Raw genomic sequence first — 24,693 nt, 5'->3', positions numbered from 1 at the left:
TAGGACCAGCCTAGCTGGGCCCAGAGCCTGTTGCTGGTCGTCACATTTGTATTTGTATATGTATTTATCACCAAGCTTTTGGTCACCAAGTTTTCTCGCTTACTTAGAGACAAAGGTTTTTTTTGAAAAATCTGGTTTTATTTTGGCCACTATTGGCGATATTTAGAGAGTTAACCATTGAATCACATTAAAATATCCAATATATTGGGAAAATTAATCTGTATAAAATGTTTTTTTGCTTCAGTTCGTTACAAACTTGTGGTAAAAATATTTAAAGTGTTTCTTTGCTTGATCCAAGGCACTATTATCATTAAATTGGCGTAAAATACAAATACAAATGTGATGACCAACAACAGGCTCTGGGTCCAGCTAGGCTGGTCTTAGTCAATTTATTAGTCCTCAATAAAGTTCAATGGCCCCAACAAGTGGACTTGCCCCCTCCATTTTAAATCCTGCTCTAAGATTGAAAGCACTCGATCATTTGTGTGAAAAACTTGCCTTACAATTAACCGAGAAGGCATGCAGTGAAGCACAAGCATTAAAATATATTTCAGTTCTTTTGAGAGCATGCTTATGTCAGTTTTTGGTTAAAAGTACTATCATGTATTGATGAACGTGAAATAATTATTCATACACGATAAATTTCATTGGACTGTCATCAGTCTCGAAATGATATTCATAAAGACCTTCAAAAGTTAAGGGATTGTTGACCAGCAATTTTCAAGAAACAAAATTGGTTTCTGAAGTAATGGACTTAGAGATTGAAATTTCAAGTTCGAAAAAAAAAAAAAAAAAAAGAATGAATAAAAAAAGAGAAAAACATTTTTTGATGGAGGAGCAGATCTCAAAGAAGAAGCAATGCATCAAATTACTGAACTTATACCCGGTGAATACAAATTTCAAACAGAATTAATTTTTACAATTTTGGACTTTATTATTCGTGGTTTAAGTGCATGTTTTGAAGAAATGAAGGGAATTTTTCCCTATTCTAGCCAATACTCAAACATATATCTTTAGATGATGAAGAAGTGCAAAAGATGTCTGAATGTCTATCATCAATATGCAGCAGTATGAAATGATCTACTTGGAAATGAGATGATTATTCACATTAGAAAAATTCATTAGTCAGTGTTTAGTGAAGTAACTGAATTTTCTCCCCTAGTGCTTTTGAATGAACTATACAACAGGAGCCTTCAAACGATATATCCTAATGTGTGTATATTGCCCTTTACATTTTCTGCTCTCTCCCCATGACTGTCGCCCCAAGCTGAAAAGGCATTACGTAGATTAAGAAATCAAATTGAAACGTCGACCAGATCAGCAACTGGACAAGACTGACTAAATTCTCTACCTGTTCTTGGCATTAAGCACCAGCTCGCAGCACGAGTGAATTTTAACTCAGTCATACATGAGTTAGAGGCGAAGAAAGTAGGTAGGGGAAAACATGGTTAGTAAGCGTTACAGACCTCCCCTCCCCAAAAAAAACTAAATGCCCATTTTGTAATCCAGACAGGTATACCTGTATTCATTGGCGACTAAAGTAATGGAAACTTAAGTAAATTAATTTAAATATAAATTGAAAACTGATGTTCGGAGAGATTATATGTGGATCTGTTCCTTGATCCCCCCGACTTCGTCTAACTGAAAATTCATAGTATACCATGTTACCTTATTTATCTCAGACATGACAAATTCTTCAAGTTTTACTGTATAAAGATTATGTACTTGAAAATATATTTTTATGCAAACTTCAAATTAGTCTTTAAATTTACATTAAATTCAATTATATGCAACTAAACAATGCAACGCTACATATAAAAGAAGTTTAAAGCTATTCATTTTGAAGTTAATAAGCGTGTGACTGAGAGGAAAAGGAAGTGACAGTATCAAGACATGCAAAGGGGGTCCGCCATGGCTGCCAGAATTAAAATTGGTACCGCGGGCCCCATTGCTGGCAGCGGCGGCCCTGCTGAAATATCTTTACTCAGATAAGGCCACCAAAACTAAACAGCATACTCCAAATGAGGTCTTACTAAACTCCTATATAAAGGCAGAAGAACCTTCTTAGATTTGTTTGAAATAGATCTATTGATAAACCCAAGCATTCTGTTGGCTTTGTTACTTGCAATGCTGCACTGTTGACTAAACTTGAAGTCCTGATTTATTAAAATACCCAGATCAATAACATTTTCTGCCTGACTAATGATTGAACCCTGTAAACAATAACTCACATGATTATTTCCATGACCTAAGTGTAGCACTTGACATTTCCCTACATTAACTACCATACCCCACTTATCCGCCCACTTAGTAATGTAATCTAAATCTTCTTGAAACTGTTTTACCTGTTCTTTATTTTCTACAATCCCCATAACTTTTACATCGTCAGCAAAACAATTCATGCTTCCAGAAATATTTTCATTGATGTCATTCATAAAATTAATAAACAAGAGAGGTCCTTAAACTGATCCCTGAGGAACCCCTCTTTGTGATGCACTCATCAGCTCGTTTAATTTTTGACATTGTAAAATCTGCCATCTTAGGCTATGGCACTGATTGCCTTCCCGGTGTGCCCACTCTGAATTTAGATAATGAATTTGTTTGGTTTTTTTGCTATTCTTTTAAAAAGTTTTACTGCTACAAGATGTTTTATTACCAAACTTTCAACAGACTTGATCTTTTGATCTTATACTACTGCATATTTTGATGTGTAAGAAATATGTTTTTTTACATTATTTATTAAAATTCTGCATTAATTGCCTATAAGGTTATGAAAGCAATAGGAAGTAAACAATAATTTGTTGTTCCTTTTGAACCCAATAAGTATTTTTTGTTTTTTAACGTTATTTTTGCACGCTAAAATTTGCTACTTTTTAATGTAGATAAATGTTGATATTTTATGTTCATTAAATTTGTGCATGTTGTAATTCAAACTTTTATATTAAATAAGGTACATGCTAAAGGCTTAAAACTTGGAATTTACACTGACTGTGGAACAAAAACATGTGGCGGATATCCAGGAAGTTATGAACATTATGATACAGATGCTGAAACATTTGCTGAATGGGGCATTGATATGTTAAAAGTTGATGGATGTTATGCTGATCCTAAAGAAATGGATACATGTAACAACATCTTGGTTTTTTCTCCTGAAAAAATCTTTTTTTTTAGGGTTACAAAAGTGTTTCTTTTTGCATAATGTTTTAAAATTTTATCAAAATGTATTATAAACTGTATCTTCCTGGCATATATTATGTATGTAAAAATAAGCTCATAAAACGTATGTATGCGAATCTGCATAGTTTGAAAAAATAATACACAAAAGCTGAATGTGCGACAGCACTCATAATCCCAACTTCTCCCACATTTTGTCCTGCATTGAGATGTTTGAGGATTATTTTTTGTAATTATTAATAGTGCCAGAAAAAGAGATACAAAACTACATCAAATAGATCACAACTAAAATATATTGTGTAATGCTGTGTACTAATACTGCCCCCATAAAGAATATACAAAGAAATAGTCCGAAATGAAATGCACAATTGAAAAATAAATGAATGAAAGTCACTTCATTAGTGAGTTGTTGTGACTTCAGAGACAAATTTTTAAGAAGTTAAGTATAGGGGTGAGGTTGCAACCATGTACTTCGCTTCAGTCTGATTTTACTCAAGCTGCATGATAATTTTGCGTTGAAGGAGCACTGAATCGAAACCATAAACTTATCTTTTTAATGGGTTCTTTTCAGGTTTTTAGCTGGATATGAAGTACAAAATTACAGAGAATTGTTTAATATAGTGTTACATCAAAACATTTTAAAATCTGTTGCACTAAGCTTGTAAACAGTATGGTGAGTTGTATTGAAATTTGTTAAAGTATCTAATCTAATTGTATCATATCTAAATGTAAAAATATAAACAAATTGGAAAAATGGGGGGGGGGAGGGGACTCATTATTTTTTAATTTTATTTCAAAAATCAAAAGGGGTGAAAAGACAGCTTACAAAATCGTCAGATGACTTTTCATCCCTGAGCTCTTTTTTGCATTGAAAGTTTGTTTCTTTGTAGCAGTTGCAATTCTTTTTTGCTATTTTTGCAATTTCAACATTATGTAAGTAATCTATGTACTAGTATACAGTATTCAATACCAATGAAATAATGTTTTGTGAATAGTTCTTAGTATATGAATCCTTTATTTTTGAAAGGACGCAAGTCTTTTTTTTTTGGAAATTGATATCTTGATAAAAATATAGTCTGTTAGGTCTGCCACAATATGTTTTAAAAAAACACATTTCTAACTCAAGTCCCTTCATAGTTACAGACATTAGGGATGTGTCGTTCATGAACTAATGGGCAGGGGCAGACTGGCCAGGTCGGCTAGTTGGGGATCCCCGACTGGACCAACTGCTTAGGGGGGGGGGGCAACTTAAGGGCCTTTTATGTCAAGCAAATTTTCCTTAAAAAAGTACTTACGTTCTTGTCCTTCAAGTTCAAGTCGAAATTGTGCATAAAGCAAAACAGGACAGGTCCTATAGAACTGAGATTGATGCTATACATCAGTGGTGGCCAAAATTTTTTCGTTTTACCTCGGGCCACACCTCACATTAGAAGGACAAATGGGCAGTTCTCAAAAGGTGCGAGCAAACACAGACCTCAACTTTGAAGCTTCAACACCAAATAACTTTCATTTTAATTAACTCAAAAATTTTTGAGTTAAATTATAATACTGTATAGAGACAAGAATTGACATAAATTATGGAAAAATTGCTCTTCAAATGCCCTTAAAAAAATATTTTCTTTGCTAAAAAGCACAATTTTGGACATACCAAAACGTTAACTGAGCAAATGTACCATTAAAAAAAATTTTTTTTTAATTATTTCCATACGTTTAAAAAAAAAATTAAAGGTATGAATCTTACACTGAATAATTTTTTGTTAATATTTTACACAAATAACAAAAGTAAAGACATATTATTTACTTTGTAAACGAATTTAGAAAAAAGTAAGTTAGAAATTTGATGTATATCCAAAAGTTACGATCTTTACAATGCTATTATTTGAGAACTAAGTATATGATGTTTTCGTTGTAAAGGTATTTATCGATCCTGAGAATCAATTTTTAATTGTTTTAAAGTGTTTTCATAAGCTTTTATGCAGTATCTTAGAAGAAAAATGATTTTTCTTAAACATACATGTGAGATGTTCAAATCGCGTTACGATCTTGACGCCGATAATTCTGTCCGTTTATTCATCATTTTTGATCATCCACTGTCTTCTAACCTCAATGAAAAAGGTTATTATAATGTTATCTTCTTTAATCCATTGTTATTTTGCATAATTAATACGTTACACATTGGACAATACATAAATTACAGTAGAAACATGGCTGGTTATGATCGAACGAAAGCCATTTTGCGCTAAAATCGCCAAGCAAACTCCGTTGGCGACAACACAGTGTACGATAAGCTAAAGGTTACCAGAGGGCAATTCCAGTTTGACAAATGTAGTTTTTCGTCAGCTGCACCAGTTTTGGCGACTTTATCACCTGCGCTAGCAATTGTTTTCCCCCGCTTTTATTATTTTAGAATTTTTTTTTTCTCTTTCTTTTCGAAACATAATTTAACGATCTCCAACTAGAAATACGAATTTCTTTTTTCAATAATTATTTTTAGACATCGTTTTAATTTTTATGACATTAAAAAAAATATTCATTTTTAAAACTGATGTCACTTTTTACATTTGTATTATTTTTAATTTGAAGCTTTTTTTTACCTTTCATCAACTTTTTCAAAATCATTCCAAAACTTATATTTAACTTTATTTATCATTATATGTAAAGAGCAGTATGTAAAGCCATTCAAGTATTTGATTAATATCCTCTTTATTATTAAATTGCAAAATTCAAAAAGTAGTAAATAAAATTTTCATTGGAAAAGTTAAAAATCAGATTAACAATTGTCAAAACTGGTGAAACTTACATTAAGATGATGTCCAAAATCCGTTACCTACAGGACAACAATGTCCAAAATCTGTTACCTACAGACTGCTGATTTAATTTGCTAATTAACAATTTTTACAAATACCTGCTGTCTTTTCATGTTCATATATTGTGTTCTAGGTATGCATACTATAGAATAAAAGCAAAATTGATGTCAAATTTGAAAATTTTTGAAATTGCTCAAAGTTAACTTTTTTGTTCCCACCTTTTGAGAACTGCCCAAATATAAAATTTATTTAATTTTCTAAATAGCATGGAAAAACAAGGAAAATGAAAGACAATTACAAACCAGAATTTACTTCCATTATTACTGCATGCTTATTTTATTGATACGAAATTTGGATCTGTTTTAGAGCAGCCAATACGTGGCTACTTGGCTTCTAATTTTGCAAATATCATTTATAAGACTGAATGAAGATGATCATTAGGTTATAAATGTTTCAGAATATATTCTGCATTTCATAACATTGAACACAACTGCGGGCCACATAGATCGGCTTCGCGGCCTCATGTGGTCCGCAGGCCGTAGGTTGGGCACCAATGCTATACATGATGTTTCAGTCGTCAGTTTTGCTATCTTTATGCACCCATTCCGTGGTGAAATAAATTTAAGGCTATTAAAAAGGCTAATAGCAAAGACAACAATCTAAGCACTTGGGATAAGGGAACAACTTTTGAGAAAAATCGAAAATTTGCTCTCTGCAGCCTTGAAAATTGTTGACTGCACATTTAGAATTGGGGCAACAAATATGAGAGTGCAATATCCTGGATTGCTGGCCCAATTGGAAAAAGACAACCGTGACATTCACTATGTACTCAGCTGATTGTGACAGATTCAACTAAATGCTGTAAATCGGCAAGAGAGTTTGTTGGCCTATTGTAAATTATCGCTAAGAATACTGTCATCTCGGGATCGCTTACGGGAAAGCAAATCTGAACTACTATAAACTGAATCTGAAACAAGACAAAATTTCGTTTTAGAAGAGAGAGCTCCTGAATCTCTCATTGCTTCCTCTATACGTTTTTGAAGCCTAAATGTCAAAACATTTCCTAGAGAAGAATCCTCCCCCTTACGTCACCAAACATAGCGTAGAAGTGCGTTTTTAGGCCTTCAATTTTGAAAAAATTCCTAGGGAGCGTACATGTACTTAACGTAAGGCTGAGTACTTTAATGTACACTATACAGAAAATCTCGTAACTTTTCACTACACAGGAAAAAATTGGATTTTTAAATCTTCAATGACAAAAAAAAAAAGCTCACCTCCGGGGACATCCTGACACTTCTATGTCCTCAAAGTTAGCCTAAATAAGGCTTTCAACCTCAGAAAAGCATCCCTGAACCTTTTAATACCCTAAAAGAACCCTTTTATCTACAGTATAGCCTAAAATTCATTTCAGTTTCAGAAAAAAAAAGGCCAAGAGGGAACTAGTGTTTTCCCCAAAACAAAAAAGGAGCAGTGCAGATAAAAAGGCACTTTTTGATAGAAGATTTGTCACATAAAAAAGGTGCTTTTTTACTTTTCTGTATACTAGGTGCACACAAAGTCTAATTGTTTTCGATGGTATTTAGTTTTAAAATATTGAAAAGCTTTTTCACTTTTTATTCTTTTCTTTAAAAAATGCTAAAAACATTCAGTTATATATTCTGATCAGATTCTTGTGGATGAGTGATTAAAACGAGGGAGTGACGTTTCATGGACAGGCTTGTGTGAATCTTTACCTTTTGAAAACAATTTCACTTTTGTGAAGTTTTGCTGAAATTTTTAAGGGGCAAGGAAGGTTGATTAAGTTAAGGATCAAAGGTTAGCTTAAAAGCGAAAGGGTACGGTGCCCTCCAAAAATATCTTAGAGCAAACACTAGGGAAACCTGTCTCCTTTCCTTTTAAAGTTTCCAAACATATTATAAGATTATGTTTTTAAAATTTCAATGTCGAAAAATTTCGAAAGAGAGTCGTTGGATTCTATTTGTTGTTTAAAATTAGGTGGAGTAGACTTCAGTTTTGAAATGCTTCCAAATGAGATCATTGAGTCTACTTCTCTCTCTAGCGTGACCAAAGATAGCTTTGCATTTTTTAATAGTTCAACGGCAAAGGGTTTTCATTAAGAACCCCCGATGCTTCCCTGTTCCATTAATTTCACCATGTGTAGCCTAAAATTGCATTTCTATAATTTCACATTTTGAAGAATTTCCGGCAACAGCTATCGACATTCTATTGTAAACAAAGACAGACTAAAATGGACTTCAATTTTGAAAAAGAAAAAAGAAAGAAAGCAAAATTGTGGGGGAACATCTTCCTTTCCATCTCCTCTAACGTTACCAAAAACAGTAAAATTTCTGTTTTTGACGTCAATTTTGAAAATATCGCATGGAAGGGAACTAGAATCCCTCCTCCTGATTCTTTACTCTTTAAGCCTATAGAGATCAACCAATTTCGAAAAATTTCACGGGGAATTTACCTGTTTCCTCTCTTTTCTCAGGTCCTCCCTATGTTGACAGTATTTAAGCCTAAAGATGTGTTTTTTAAGACTTGTGACCATTAGTATCCTTCTTTCAAGGCACATAAAAAATGTGTCAAAGTGAGCACCATTTTACATTTTACAAATTTTTTTTAGAACTTTAAAACTTGATTAAAAAACTTAAAGGAAAATAGGAACTTGCGGTAGTTTAATGTCTTTGCAAGACCTCGGAAAAATGAGATCCAGCACTGTTTAATTTAACTTTTTTCATTTACAGAGGTGGGTCAAAATATTCTTTTGCCGACTGGGCCAAACTCAGCCTGTCGGCCTCTGCTAATGGGTCTAAATGACCATCTCATTAAAATGAATAATGCAGCACGATCTCCTAAAAAATGAAGGACTGTTCTTTTGAAAGATGATATTTATTTAAGAGTTTGCTCTCATTTCATTTCTTATTTTATTTTATTTATTTTTTTAATCTTTTGATGTTACATTCATATTTTACACATTCAAAATCATTTTTTGTTTTTATTTTCAATTACACTTAGAGGTGCAATATTTCAGATTCAGAACTAATGCACTATTTCACATTAGTTCATATTTTGTTCTTTACTTGCAATACAATTTGAAGCAATTAAAATGTTGTAGAGGACATTTTTTTTTTTTTAAAGATCAATTTTGCTAATTTTCTGATTTCACGTCAATTTTATTTATTTAGTTTTCTTTTCATGAGATTAATTTTAATTTAAATTTGTACCAAGCAGGAATCAAACTATGACTTTTCAAATGGAAAAACAGATATCCTTCTAGTCCGCCACAGAGAAATATCTTACAAAATGAGCTATAATTGCTTTATACATCTAAACCTGAATAGAATATTTTTTGACTAAATTTTTACCACTGTATTTTCTTACGGTTCGCTAATTTTAGATGAATTTTTTTTTAAATAATATTAATGATAGAATGAAACATTTTAAATTTATGGGAGTAACTGTCGCAGAGATATCTTCACAACATTTTCAAATGAACAAGTCCAATGAAAGGGTAAAAAAAAAGAATCACCCTCTGATGAGTAGATCATTAAAAAGAATGACATTGCCCATTTCTAATAGACATTACAAAAACATTTATTTAAAAAAGAACCTATCATATGAACAGTTTTTTGTGTCTGGTGTTACATGTTATATATGATTTGTGCATTTTCTTAAGTAAGAGCTTCATAATAATAAAGGTAATGTACTAATTTTAAAATTTATTTTTAGTATATCCTCAAATTACTACTGCCCTGAACAAAACTGGACGTCCAATTGTCTTCTCATGTAGTTGGCCAGCTTACCAAGTAGACTCTGGGATGCAAGTGAGCTTAAATTTGAAAAAAAAAAAAAATTAAATACTGTTGATAAAATGATTTCTAAGTCATTTATATATTAATTAAGAAAATACTTTACAGACTAGAATAATGTAAGTGTTGAAATGAGTTTACTTCCTTACAAACTGGTTTGAGTATGATCATTTGTAGATAAGATTAAATTTATCCATAAGAATCAAAATTTTAATCTCGTGTTTCTAAATTTGTCTGATGCATATAACTCAAATATTGATGCTCTTTTCTCTGCTTCTTTTATTTCGCTTTTCACATTGCATTATAATTGAAACGATCAGATTTTTAAAGTTACTGATCAATATCAATCTGTATGTTTTGAATATCACTTTATGTTGAAATAATCATTTATCCAACATTTTGAAGCACAAAAAATGCAAATTACAGCAGACACGTGTTTTAGTGTTACAAAGAACATCTTTTGCGATGCAAAGAAGTATGAGCTTCTGGATGAAAAGTCACCCGAGAAAAGACATTTCTCGGATGACTTTTCATCCAGAAGCTCATACTTCTTTGCATTGAAAATGGTGTTTCTTGTAACACCAAAACACGTGTCTGCTGTAATTTGCATTTTTGTGCTTCAAAATGTTGGACAACTGATTATTTTAATTTTCAGCACAAAGGCATTTATTCCTTAATCACTTTATGTATTACAAATCCAAGTCATCTTAAAACTTTTTAAAAAGTACCATTTATTGAAATGCGTATTTACTTTATGTAAGTAGTTTCATTACAGTTAAGAGTTTATGCACCACACATTTTCACTACAATATTGCTTTTTTATATTGTTTCAACTAACATGGCTCACTTCTGTCTAAGTCTACATGTTTTTTAAAGAATTCTCCCAAGTTTCATGTGTTATTGGAGATAAAACTGTATGTAATCCCAAAATGTGTAGTGCAGTACATGCAAAAATAAAGCTTTTGCATTTTCATCTCAAATTTGAATCTTTTTTTTTTTTTTCTTGTTTTTAATGGTGTTTTTAGAAAATGTTGACAAATATTTCTTTTATTACTTCCAGAAATCTATGTGCAAAAGAATAAATTGTATTCTTTAAACAGAGGCAAGGAAGTAGCAGATCAAACCAAAGGAAAAATTGCTTAGTTGACTTTAACAATCAGCTTTAAAATAAACTGAAAAAATGTTTCTCTATAGAGAGACTGGCCCATTTTTAAACCAATCCAAAAGTTGACCAATTAAGAATCTGATCTTGCCAGATATTTCAGGGCTAAACAAAATTACCCGGAAGAAAAATTCCCAATGAAATTCTAAATACAGGAACAAAAAAATTAGGATGGGGTAGTGTAATTCCAGCTGAAATTTCTCAGATACCATCTTTGAAAATAGTTTGGGCTACAGTACATAAAGCTTGGAAAGGAGACTAAAGCTAACGTTAAAAGTTTGAATTTTAGCTTCTGATATATGAGAGTTTTGTTCCTATATGGAAAAAAAAAATCAATGCAACGGAAAGAAATAAGTACAGGTCCCTTGTAATGTGAGAAATTTTTCAATAGAAAATGAGATGCATTTCCATAAAATAGTTATTTTACAGAAGTTAATTATGGGGATAGTACTGTATTTGTGCTTTGAAAGTGTATATAGATTAACATTAATTAGCATAAAATGCAAATGAAATCGGTGTGAATAACACAAAACATTAACTATATAATTGTTCTGTCTGTTATGTCTTTTCAATGTACATTTTTCTCAGCTAAATATTGTAACGCTAAAATAGTTATAAAAATATCTTTTTTAGCCTAATTATGCTGCTATTGCAGAGCATTGTAATCTTTGGCGAAATTTTAATGACATTGAAGATTCATGGCAAAGTGTTCTAAGTATAATAGATTTTTATGCAACACATCAAAATGATTTAGTTGCTGCTGCTGGTCCTGGACATTGGAATGACCCTGACATGGTAATATTCCTTATAAACAAACTAAATATCAGGCAATGAGAAGCAAAGGAATGTAAAGTGCCAAAATTAAAAATTTGGAGATAATCAGTGCAAATGATAGGTGAACTTCTCATCTGTTTTGGGGCAAAAGATAGTACTAGTATTCCTTGTAGATACTGCCATACAGCTTGATTTAGAAAAACTTTTCAATGAAAGCCTACCTAGAACCGGAACTGTAAACACGTTTTTCTTAAAACTTGAAAATGACCACTTACATTTCTTTGCTTCTTACTGCCTCGTATGTCGTTGAAGATATTAAATAAAGGAACTTTTCATCTAATGACCAATGACATTTGGTATCAAATACTAAAGACTAAATATTTTTTCCATCCTATACCCATTAACCAGCCATTTTATATTGGTCATATTTTTCTTACATTGACTACAAATGTATGCTACTTTCTTAAAGTAATTATAAATAAAGTGCAGGTGGCACATAAAGACAGCATGTAGCATAAGCTGTCTTGTGATCCAGTCTTGACTTATGACACTTAAAACATGAGCAATCTTGTGATTCAACCACACTAGTTAATAGAGCATTAAAAAAAATAAAGGTGATTTTAAGAGAACTTGATCCCAAATTTAATCCATAATAAAAATGTATGTTTCTCATTACATGTTCTCAAAATTTAATCTTTTTTTTTTACATGCTGCATGCAACACATCAACCTTCTGTGTTTGGAAAAAGGACTATGAGTTGTGATGGGGAAATGGTGATGGAAGTGATAGCAATGAAGTGTAGTATACACACCATTTACAGTAATTGCAATGGATGGTGCAATGAGCATCATCATGTGCTGTGGAGGAGTAAATTGATGATGGTGGTTTTTTGCTTACTACTGGACAAGAATTTTGCATTTGGTTCCTACTTGTCAGACATGATCCTGTTCAGCTAAAAAAATTATTCATATTATGAAGAGCACCCTGCAAGATTTTTCTTACATTCACATCAAAAAATTTCTAGGCAGATGCAGAGCTGCATGTTTATGTGCTAAATGCTTTGGAGATTCTTGGATTAGTGCTCTCACATGCACTGCATTTTTCAATGTTGTAACTGTATAAGGTTGGCCAGGCATTTTTGTTTTCAGTGCATTACCTGTAGCTATATAGTTTGATACTCAAACATGATGTTTTTCTATCTGGAGCAGGATATGCTGGCCAAATTGGAATCAAACGTAAAACTCTTGCGGCATTGTAATGAAAATGCCACCATTGTAAATATACACCTCCACAACACATCACCATATTTAGCACACTATGCCATTGCTACTTTATAAATGACACATATACAGTAAACTCCCGGTTAAGCGCAGGGCATATTATTCCCTGCTTTTCGCGCTTAAAAAAAATCGTTGATGATTAACTGAAAGTAGATAAATGCACACATTTTAGCTAATTAAGTGCTAAATCTATTTTTAGACATTCTCCATTTCTTTTTTCCTCCTTCCTACCAATGACGTCAAACCTTCAAACTTCACCAAAATCTGACATGTTAAAAGCTGATTTTCAAATCTACACTATATAGTTACTGCTTCAGATCTACACTATTTACTAATTTTTAGATCTATCTTACTTACAGAAATCTACACTATTTACACAGGTAAACAAGTAACTGGACTAGTTTTGCAGAAAAATTCTCCTCTCCTGTCTTTTTGGTGTAACCTTTTGTGTATAATCCGTTTGTAATAATGAGAGATCTCTTTTTACTTTTTACGTACATTTTTACATATTGTCGCCTCAAAGCAACCATAAGATATCTAATCCCCAGAAGTAACACTAAGATATCTTACTGTTGCTCTGAGGCGAGGATATATTGTTATCATTTTGGTTATAGCATATGTATATGAGAAAATGTGTTATTGATCTTTTAAAGCCATTGCATGCACCAGCAATAATAATTTTTAATACCGCTTCTATTCCTACTCTATCACTTTTTATGTACAATACAATATTTAAGCAAAAGACAATTTTTATCAACTTAACCCCTTATTTTAAAACTTTTTTCGGATTATCCATGGTACCTGTGCCACCTAATGCTGCAGATAACACTTTGCGGCAAAACAAATCTTTAAAATGCTTCTGACACCTCGTTGGCTGATTCTTATGTAAAATGATCCGCTGAATCCGAATAGTACCTCCGTTTTCCCCCTACACGTACGAATTTTTTTTAAAGGTCCCAAGTTTTTTTTCAATTTTCCTTAGTTTTAGAGCAATTTTTTTTTTTTTTTTTGGAGGTGAAAAGAGCTTTATATTAATTGCTAACATAGTTTTCGTGGGCAAGAGAGGTTCAAAGTGCAAGATTGTGGACACCAATCGCAAAAAGGGGGACTTGGAGGGGGGGATACCTCATCAAAATATTAGAAAAATCACGAAAAACAATCTTTTTATTCTGATTTCTTAAAAAAGATGTTTGTAAAAAAAATTTCAGTGCAGAATGAGAGTATAAGACTCGCTTCTATGACACCTATGTCCAAAAAAAATTTCGCAATGTAAAAAAAAAACTGTCTCGTGAATGTCGCACGTTGCATACGAGTTGAATCGCAGCTCTTCATTCAAAAGGACATTCTTCTGGCAGACTCTTATGTAAAATGACCCTTTCTTTCCAAATACAACCACCTATCCTCCTATTACGCTCCCTTTTTAGAACCTACCCCCTCCTCTGATTCAGAGTCATTTTTTTATTTGGAGTTCGAAAAGAGCTAGAATAACCGTAAACATTATTCTGAATGACTAGAGATGTGCAAAGCTCAAAATCTTGTGCATATGTAGCAAAAAGGAAAACATAGGGGGCACCCTCCCCCCCAAACACACTGCAGCAAAAAAACTCTCAAATGCTTCTAAGGCTATTCCGGGTGATTCTTCTGCAAATTGACTCCCTGAATCCGAATATGATCTCCAATTTCCTCCTACACATACCAATTTTTGTAGAAAAGCACCCCCTCCTTTTTTAATTTGGGGGGAGGCAAGTTTTTTTTTGCTACATATGCACAAGATTTTGAGCTTTGCACATCTCTAGTCATTCAGAATAATTTTTACGGTTATTGTAATGCTCTTTTCCCCCTCCAAATTAAAAAGAAAAATGGCTCTGAATCAGAGGAGGTGGGGGTGGGGAAGGCTGTTCTAAAAAGAGGGGCGTGATGGGGTGGAAAGGTGGTTGTATTTGGAATCAAGGGTTCATTTTACATATGAATCAGCCAGAAGAATGTTTTTTGAATGAAGACCTGCAATTGAACTCGTATGCAACATGCGACATTCACAAGACAGTTTTTTTTTTACATCGCGAAAATTTTTTTGGACATGGGAGTCATAGAAGCGAGTCTTATATTATTATTCTGCACCGAAATGTTTTTTAAAACATCTTTTTTAAAAAAGCAGGATAAAAAGATTGTTTTTCGTAATTTTCCCAATATTTTGGGGGGTATACCCCCAAGTTTCCCCTTTTACTATCAGTGTCCATGATCTTGAACTTTGAACCTCTCTTACCCGCCAAAACTATGTTAGCAGTTAATATAAAGCTTCTTTCATCTCCAAAAAAAAAAAACAAAAATTGCTATGAAACTAAAGAAAATTGAAAAAAAACTTGAGGGGCCTTTAATAAAAACCTAGTACGTATAGGGGGGAACGGAGGTCATATTCGGATTCAGGGTGTCATTTTACATAAGAATCAGCGGACGAAATGTCAGAAGAGCGTTTTGAAGGGGTTTTTTTGCTGAACAGTGTAATCGGGAGTATACTCTACTGCTATTCTCTCTCTCTCTCTCTCTCTCTCTCATCGATACTACTCTATCACTGTATCCCCACCACAACTCACACAGCACCCGGTTGATCGATTGTTATGTTAAACTATTATGCATTATTTTGCCTTCAATCTTGTTTATTCTGTAAACCACAATATTGAAATAATATTCAGTAAATTACCGCCCATTAGCCAGGGCTAAAGCAGAAATACGTGAAATACACCGCCAGCTCAGTCATTTCCAGCCGAGGACTGCAGTTTCGTGCTTATTAGCACTCATCAGCCCGGCATAGGAAAGTGACTGAGCTGGAGATGATAAACCTCTTAAGGAAGCCAAGAGTGCGAAACAAACTGGTAGCTAATATAGAATTAGCAGACCAGACGAGTGACCGAAGCATTGGTTCGGTTCAACTCGAAGATGTTCTCTCGTTGTTCAATCTTCGAGTTGAACCGAACCAATGCTTCGGTCACTCGTCTGGTCTGCTAATTCTATATTAGCTACCAGTTTGTTTCCCACTCTTGGCTTCCTTAAGAGGTTTACCATCTCCAGCTCAGTCACTTTCCTATGCCGGGCTGATGAGTGCTAATAAGCACAAAACTGCAGTCCTCAGCTGGAAATGACTGAGCTGGCGGTGTATTTCACGTATTGAAATAATAGTTTGTGTTCAAATAACTTCCCATATCCATTTTTTTTGGTAAGTTAACGAGTAAACTTTATCAAATTTTGTTTTGAAATTAAAACGCAAATCTCAAAGCATAGGCATGTGTCTTAGGCCAGTGCCAATACCTTTGAAAATGGTAAAAAATTTTAAATAATTAGAACAGGATGAAACCAATCGGAAAAGTAAGAAAATATAATAAAATACCTAGGAAAAATTTAATTTACAGGCGATCTGAGTTCTGGAAGGGGGGAGGAGGGGGGTTTAAGGGTGGAAAATGATTTATCATGATTTTCAGTCAAAACTACGAGTCCTATTGTAAAAAAGTAAGTGACAGAGTTGTTGGTAATAAAAAGAACTACAACTTTTGCATTTGCACTTTTTTTTACATAACCTCAAAATTTATGCGAAAAATTCAAAAAACCAACTTTTTGGTTTTTTATTTTTATCTCCCATAAAAAACGATTTTTTTCACGAAACTTAGTGAAAAGTTACCTTTTTATGTCCCAAATGCACTGCAATTTTTTTGTTTTAAAATATTTATTTTCGCTTCTATTTTTGATTTAATACAAAAAATCATTGTAATTTTCAATCGAAAAATCTCACGTCTAAAAATCTAATTTTTTTAAAAAATCGGAGCGTGTTTTTTTCGTTGGAATCTCTACTGTCTGATGATATAAAAAAATATATACAATAGTATGGGAAAATTTTGCAAACAATTAAAAAACATAAAAAAGTTTGAATTTGAAAAAAAAAAGTCATCATTACATAAAATGTTAAGCTATTTATTAAAATTTACGCATTTATTCTCAAAAAATGTAAGTTTCCATGTTAAATTGCTAAATTAAAAAATTTAAAATCCATGGAACATAGAGATTGCAAAAAAAACCCGTGAAAATAGTTAACAAAAGTCGACATACAAGCAGTATGATAATGCACTTTTAATGCAACTAAATCAGGCACATTTCTCAAATGACCTATAATGTTTTTATCAAAATCATTCCATGTGTTTTGTTTTTGAATATGCTGTAATTTGTTTTGTGTTATCTCTTGTATAGTTATTTTGAACCAATCATATTTTTTCTTTTGAAATATTTAAAAAAAAAATCTTTGCAAAAAACCAAAAGAAAAAAAAGAAAAGGAAAAAACATGAGATCAGAAATTATATAAATGTGAGAGTGTCTTTATTTATTTCTTTTCCTCTTCCTTTGATTTTCTCTGTCTTGAAGTACGAAACGTAGCTATTGCAGTCTCATCATTATATTGACTTTGACAAGTTCGATGAATTAAAGGTGATGCTAAATTCTCAAATTTTTTGTGTTTATTGTCTACACTTCTCTTCATGGTGATGTTCGAGCATTAGTCAATCAGTGATATTCGCTATTCTATATGTGAGGATAACTTTTTACTTGAATGGTCTATAGAACATTGTAGCCTTCGGAAAATATTTCGTACAGAAGAGGAAAATGGTCTAGAAAGGTCTGGGCCTTACTACCTGCTGATTATTTCGTAGCAGCTGCTAAGATCGTTCGAGCAATGAACAATCTCATTTATAAACATACATGTGCAGCTTAAGTTACCTAAAGTAAATCGTGAGGAATTTAAATATTGAAAACAAACTTTCGGAATCTATATAGTAAGGTAAATACTACGTGTGTTTTAATTTGAATCAATCAGCTATAAAATAAAAGTATTATTATTTTCTTTCATAAATAGTATGCTTAACGTAACATAACCTAAAAAAAATTGAATGATACAGAAAAATTGTCGTTTTTTAATGAAAAATTTCTTTTATACTTTTCTCTTTAATATACCTGAACATTCAATATGTGAAGCGGTTTGAAATAACAATACAAGAGATAATACATTACAAGTTACAGCATATTCAAAAACAAATCAAAAGGAAATGATTTTGATAAAAACATTATAGTTCGTTTGAGAAATGTGCCTGATTTAGTTGCAGTAAAAGCGCATTATTGTACTGCTTGTATATTGACTTTAGTTAACTAATTTCTCGTGTTTTTCGCAATCTATGTTCCATGGATTTTCAATTTTTTAATTTAGCAATTTAACATGGAAACTTACATTTTTTGAGTATTAAAGCATAAATTTTAATAAATAACTTAAAATTTTCCATGTTTTTTTTTTTTTTTTTTTTCAAATTCGAACTTTTTCGTGCTTTTTCATTTTCTGTGAAGTTTTTCCATACTACTGTAAATATTTTTTTATATCATCAGAAAGTAGAGGTTCCAACGAAGAAAACACGCTCCAATTTTTAAAAAAAACCAGATATTTTGATGCGAGATTTTTTGACTGAAAATTACAATGCTTTTTTTTTGTTAAATCAAAAATAGAAGAAAAAAGAAATATTTTAAATAAAAAAATTGCAGTGTATTTGAGACATAAAAAGGTAACTTTTCACCAATTTTTGTGAAAAAAATGTTTTTTTATGGGAGTTAAAAACAAAAAACCAAAAAAGTTGATTTTTTGAATTTTTTATTTTGAGGTTATGTAAAAAAAGTGCAAATGCAAAAGTTTTAGTTCTTTTCATTACCAACAACTCTGTCATTTACTTTTTTCGATAGGACTCATAGTTTTGCCGGAAATTATGATAAACCGTTTTCCCCCTCAACCCCCCCCCCCCGTCCTCCCCCCTTCCCGAACGCAGATCGCCCGTAATTTATTTTTCCTATTTATTTTATTATATTTTCTTACTTTTCCCAATGGCTTTCATCCTGTTCTAAATTTTTTTTTCTCAAACATTATTGGCACTGGCCTATTTGTAAGACGTGTGACTACATATGCGTTGGCTTTTTTTGAATGTCTTTACATCCATAATTTCACATATCTTTGCATTGACAAAGGAATTATTTGATAACCTATCTGTGATTTTTGAAATAATTTCTTTCTTTGTTTGAAAACTTTATTCATATTTTTGCATTGAAATTTTAAATGATCTTGATACCAAATTTAGTTCATAATAAAATTGTATACGCCTCATTACATGTTTGCTTTAAATTTTTTGCTTTAAAGCAAACTTGAGAGAAATTTTTGCTTTATTTAAAATTTTTATTTATATTTTTGCATGGAAAAAATTTTTATTTTATGAATATTAGGCTTTTTTTTTTCTCTGTAGTTTTCATGCTTTAAAACATCTGTATTTTTTTGTGGAGTGCATAATTTTGAACCATTTTATTTAAATTTATTGACTTTATACCTACATATGCATTGACTACTAACCCTTTAAGTACCAGCATGCAGAAAACAAACCACAGCCACAACGTTCCGAAATGGAACGTCATCTCCAGTCCAAGCAATTTCAGCAGTTAAGCCTAACTTTACAAAAAATTCATATAAAATAAACATCTCTATATAATTATTCTAAATTCTTAAGTTGTAAATAATGTACTACTTATTAATGTAAAGAATATGACATTATGAGAAACAAGTAAATAAACAAAACACCAATACTTTAACTGCATACAAAAATAAATGATAGGCTTACACAAACAAATTTACGAATCTCGTGTATATGGAATTTTTTTTAAACAAAATTAGCTACAATAATTTGCGTAAAATGTAGTTTTAATTAAAAAATTCAGCCAATCTATGTAAGCTAAGTATAATCTAACCAGACAAGCTTAAAAACTTCTTGATACACCCAGAAACACTTCAACCTCATTCCCTGCACTGTCTTATTGCAGTTTGCCTGTCTCCAAATTAAAAAGAATGAACCAAGAAAGAAACAAAATAACTGTGAACTTCAATGCCCCTTCAAATCATGTGTGTACCTTTACTAAGCGGGGAATCCCATCCCAATAATCTCAAAAGAAGAGTGAGAAAATTTTACCCTCGCTTCCTCCTCATATATTCGTCTGCTAGCTATAATTATCTTTTCATTACTCTTTAAAAAAGAAAAGGCAAAGCAATAAACAAGAGAAAATGAGACCTTTTAAATGCCATGCACAGGGCAATGATGCACCATTTCTTTACATTAATAAATTTATCCTTAGTCCTAAGAGACAAAAACATAAACTAATGCCTTTACAAAAAAGTCAAATGCCTTGTGACTCGAATGTAATGAAAATTACAGCCATTTAGTGCCATCTATTATCATTTAAAAATTCAAATAAATTGTTCCATTTAGAAAACACATATGGGTCATTCTCCAGAAAACGTAACTTTTAAACGCAAATATTTTTCAATTTCAAAACCTTTTGTTTTCTTTTCTTTCATTCTTAAATGAAAGTGTTACCTGTTACCTACTAGAAGTAATCATGAACAATGGCCCAGCTAAGTCCCAATTATTTCACTCATTAAAAAAAAAAAAATGCCTTGTTCACAGAAATAAAAAAAAAAAAAAAAGAAAAAACTTTTAATGCTTAAAAATAGAGGATAATTTAATATCAAAGTAATAATTTTGTTAATTGTGCTAACAATGAGCTATTTTAATGATTAGTGGGAATCTAATATTAAACTCTCCTAATTAAAGTACAGCTTAATTAGAGCTATCCTTTTAGGTTAAATGTCTGTTAAAAATAGTATTTAGTAAATTTGAGAATATACTGGCAATTTATAATTTTGGTAGAATGCCTAAGATTGATGTATTTCCCCTCCATCATTTATGTTCACCTCAGAAATAATGACATTGATAAGGTCTGTTACGGAAGTGAGATTCACAGAGGTGAGGAATTTTCCATTAATATAGGCCTAATGGATACATTTTCAGTGAAATATTTTGTTTCTTCGTTGCAACAATCTGCACATATTAAGCATCTGAAAACATGTGCACTTCCATATCCCTGAAATTCAAGTTCACGGAGGTGAGAAGTCACAATAACCACTTAGTTTTTAAAGCAAAATCCATCTTCTTGTTTTTCGACAAAAATCTCACACCTTTTTTTTGTGGCTGAAAATAAACAAAGAAGCTCTCTTGTATCATGGAAAATAAAATTTGATGTCATTTCCGCCAGGTGTTAATGAGTGATGGCATTTTGTGTTTAGGTAACGGAGGTGAGAGTTTATTGTGGGACATGGCTCCTTATCCTACTAAAACAAACTAAAACACAATATTAAAAAAATTAAATGTACTTAAACAATTAGTATTTGAAACACTTGGTGAAAGGAATAATAAATAAATAAGTATATAATTTTAATTCAACAAATTATTGAGCAACATTAACAGTCACACAAGGTGTGTGACATGCCATGGAGGTGAGAATTCACATGTTGTGAACCAAAAATATACTAAAATAAAAATTATTATTAAAAAACTGTTGGCAGGTTTAAATAGATATATGTTTGATAAAATTAAAAAGCATTGTTAATTGAATTGTTCCTTAAAGTTTTTTCTGTAAAAGGCGTGTGACAGAAAAGTTACACTTTTTCAAGAATGACCCATATGTATGATGTTCGGATATAAGCATCAATCAAAGCATGTTGGAGGAATGTGCCACTGGGATAATAAGAGATGAGTTGTTGTGTAGCAACTGTGCGACATAGGTTGCGAACGAGTTAATGTCAAATGCATATTGTTATCTTGGTTTTACCTTAAAACAAAATGCCTGATTTTATTTAAAAATTTATTTGCCAATATAACTTTTCTTACATATAGCATCACTTAAATCAAATTACATTAACTAAAATGCCATAAAAAAGACAAATCTATTTTTAACTCGCTTATTTTGTTGATAATTCTAAAGCTAATGTATGATTATTTACTCGATTAGTTGTTGAGTTGCTTAGTGAGATTTAATAGTAGTATTAGTAGAGTAGATTGCCTAAGAGCCAGTATTTTTGAGGCAGTGTTATTTGACATAGAAGTAACAATGTATTGTGCAAAAATGCAATGTCTGTATTAAAAGTGGATGACTTTTCGTGATTTCTTTAATGAGTTTTTGAATACAGATGGGTTTTTTAAATTCTTTACAATTAAACAAATAGTTTATCTGTTTCCTTTACTGTTAACATTTTACTTTTTTTTTTAATTCTTTAGATAATAGCTGGCAATTTTGGCTTAAGTTATGATGAAGCAAAAGCACAATTTTGTTTGTGGGCCATAATGGCAAGTCCTTTACTCTTGTCAAATGATTTGAGAAACATCAAACCAGAATTTACAGAATTGCTTACAAATAAGGAAATTATTGCTGTCAATCAAGATCCACTTGGAATGATGGGGAAGCGTGTTTACAATGTAAGTGAGAAATGGCAGTCATTTATCTTAGTCATCTATGCTCTAATTTTAAGCTGTATTTTTTCTAGTTAGTAATACTTGTGCAAACATAAGCAAAAAAACTATATACTTAACAAATATTATATGAATACATGTATATTTTGCATGATAAGTATATTCATATAATATATATATCTACACTTTTTGCCATAAAACTTTGCACACAAAGAAAGATTGTCAGAATGAAACCAAATTTTACATGGATAAAGATAACATTGATGTAAGAAAAATGATTTATTACAGGAAAAGTTCCAAATGAAAAGAGGTTTTAGTAGCCCATTGGGCCTCCTCTAGCCTGAATGCATAATGTGATAAAGGCAATCATTGAAGCATAAAAGTCTCATAGTATGGCCTGCATCATCTCATTCCACAGTTATTGTAAATACCCCTTTATTGTGATGAAACTTGCAGGCAGGCTATTCAACTTACCATCCTAAGTGATCCCATGTATTCGATCTGTGGTAAAATAGGGGATGTGGTGGAGGAAGTTCTCTGTCACTTTTGTTGTGTGTGTCCCAGCATTGTACTCTTGGAAAATGGTTCCTGGGAGCCATGCAATGAGAGCCAATACATGTGACTGAAGCATGTCTCATATGTAATGCTGGGCTTTAATTGTGCCATGGATCAATATTAGGGGTTACCGTGCGTGGTATCCAATAGCTCCTCATAACATCACACCAGCTGTAGGTGTGGAGGGCTGCTGAAAACAAAGGCAGAATTAGGGCTTTTGAACGCTTTCTCAAGTTTCAAAGTTTTACACAGGAAAAGCTTTTTATGTGTTTCCTCCTATATTTACTAGTTTTAAAGACAAGAAAGATTGTTTCATTTTATTCTAGAAATTAAACATAGGTTATCATTAAAGCAGTGATTTCATGTTCATTTTTTTTATTGTTCTCATAGAACAAAAAATGAAAAGTAATTTTTTTTCCATTACATGAAAAATTGTTTTCATTTATTGTAACCTTTCTTGTGCATTACTATAGATAAAAACTAGTTTTTACAAAATAAATTTGCATTTCATAGTTGTTCAATTTTCTGGAATAAATTATTCAATTTTTAAAAACACTTGAACTCTTCAGTATTGCATGCAATATACCAGACAGCCCGGTTATCACATTCAGAGACTGCAGTTTCATTTTTATTAGAAGCCCTCAGTCTGGAATAGTGAATAGCCAAACTATAGGCAGATGTCATCTCATTGAAGATGATAGTGCCGACAAACTGCTAGATAAAAGCCAGTTTGTTGTCTCTGGATTTGATAACCATGCTGTCTGGTCTATTGCATGAAGTTCTGACTTAGCCCTCTCTGGCTTAGGGGCAGTAACTTGCTGCTAAATCTTTAGTATTGATTTTCTTATTTTTTGTGTGTGTCTAAACCAATTTCATTGACATTAACTATTTGTTTTGTATTTACAGAATAGTGGGATTGAGATATGGAAGAGACCAATCAGTCCAGAAAGCAATGCTCAATATTCATATGCATTAGTATTCTTCAATCGTAGAACACTAGGTGGCCCTGTTTCAGTTACTATGCAATTGTCTTCACTTGGATTAAACAATGAGTCATGCTACTCAGTGTATGATGTTTTTAATAGTTCCCAGCATGAAAAATTCTGTCCTCCAAACAACGTTACTGTAAAAGTGAATCCATCTGGAGTAACAATGCTCATTGCAAAGATATTTGTATAATTGTATAGAACTATATTTCTGTCCTTTGAAATATTCAGAAATGTATGTGCTTGCTCATTATTCGGAGATGTTTTGAAAGAGGAAAAAGCTGTGAAACAATTTTATATTCAAAATAAAAACATAATTAAGATTGAAACCTTACATTAACTGTGTCTAATGTCGCATCTGTTACTTAGCAATAATCAATTTTCTCGGAACCATTAAGTCCTGGGTTCTAATCTCAAAATTGGAGCTGCAACTTTGAGAAAAGATGTGAATTGCTAGCTGATAAACTCTCTTCGAAATGATTGATGTTTTCTGGTTTTCTCATAATTAAGAAATTTTGTATCTAGATGCTTTGGAATGAAAGACAACATATGAAATAACCTTACCATATGAAAAAGAGTGGAAGAAAAATTATTTCCGTAGCACTGATCAACCCACACTGGTAGAAGGAGAGACATAACTCTTCTACAAGCATACTTCACGCATTGAAAAGTAGAAATATGCCACAAAAATTTAGTCAAGTATATTTTCATGCTTTGAATGGTGTTTTTTTTTTTTTTTTTTTTTTAATGGAATTAGTCACTATTATGGTCTTTATTATTT

The 24,693-nt window shown here is 32.0% G+C and overlaps 1 protein-coding gene across 3 annotated transcripts in view; it reads left to right on the top strand.

Moving 5' to 3' along the window:
• LOC129218094 (alpha-N-acetylgalactosaminidase-like) overlaps positions 1-24,240 on the top strand; it is a 36,408-nt gene extending 12,168 nt beyond the window's left edge. For all 3 annotated transcript variants that reach the window (XM_054852290.1, XM_054852289.1, XM_054852291.1), the window contains exons 4-8: positions 2,951-3,125; positions 9,714-9,808; positions 11,589-11,750; positions 22,180-22,377; positions 23,833-24,240. In XM_054852290.1, the coding sequence (XP_054708265.1) occupies positions 2,951-3,125; positions 9,714-9,808; positions 11,589-11,750; positions 22,180-22,377; positions 23,833-24,105 (903 nt within the window). In that variant the 3' untranslated portion in view covers positions 24,106-24,240. The remainder of the gene's footprint in view (positions 1-2,950; positions 3,126-9,713; positions 9,809-11,588; positions 11,751-22,179; positions 22,378-23,832) is intronic.
• Positions 24,241-24,693: the final 453 nt, after the last annotated feature.

This window comes from Uloborus diversus, chromosome 3 (genome assembly GCF_026930045.1).
Source record: "Uloborus diversus isolate 005 chromosome 3, Udiv.v.3.1, whole genome shotgun sequence".
In the NCBI taxonomy this organism is placed as follows: Eukaryota; Metazoa; Arthropoda; class Arachnida; order Araneae; family Uloboridae; genus Uloborus; species Uloborus diversus.
Note: the sequence above shows the minus strand (reverse complement) of the source record. Positions and strands in the feature narration are given on the sequence as shown.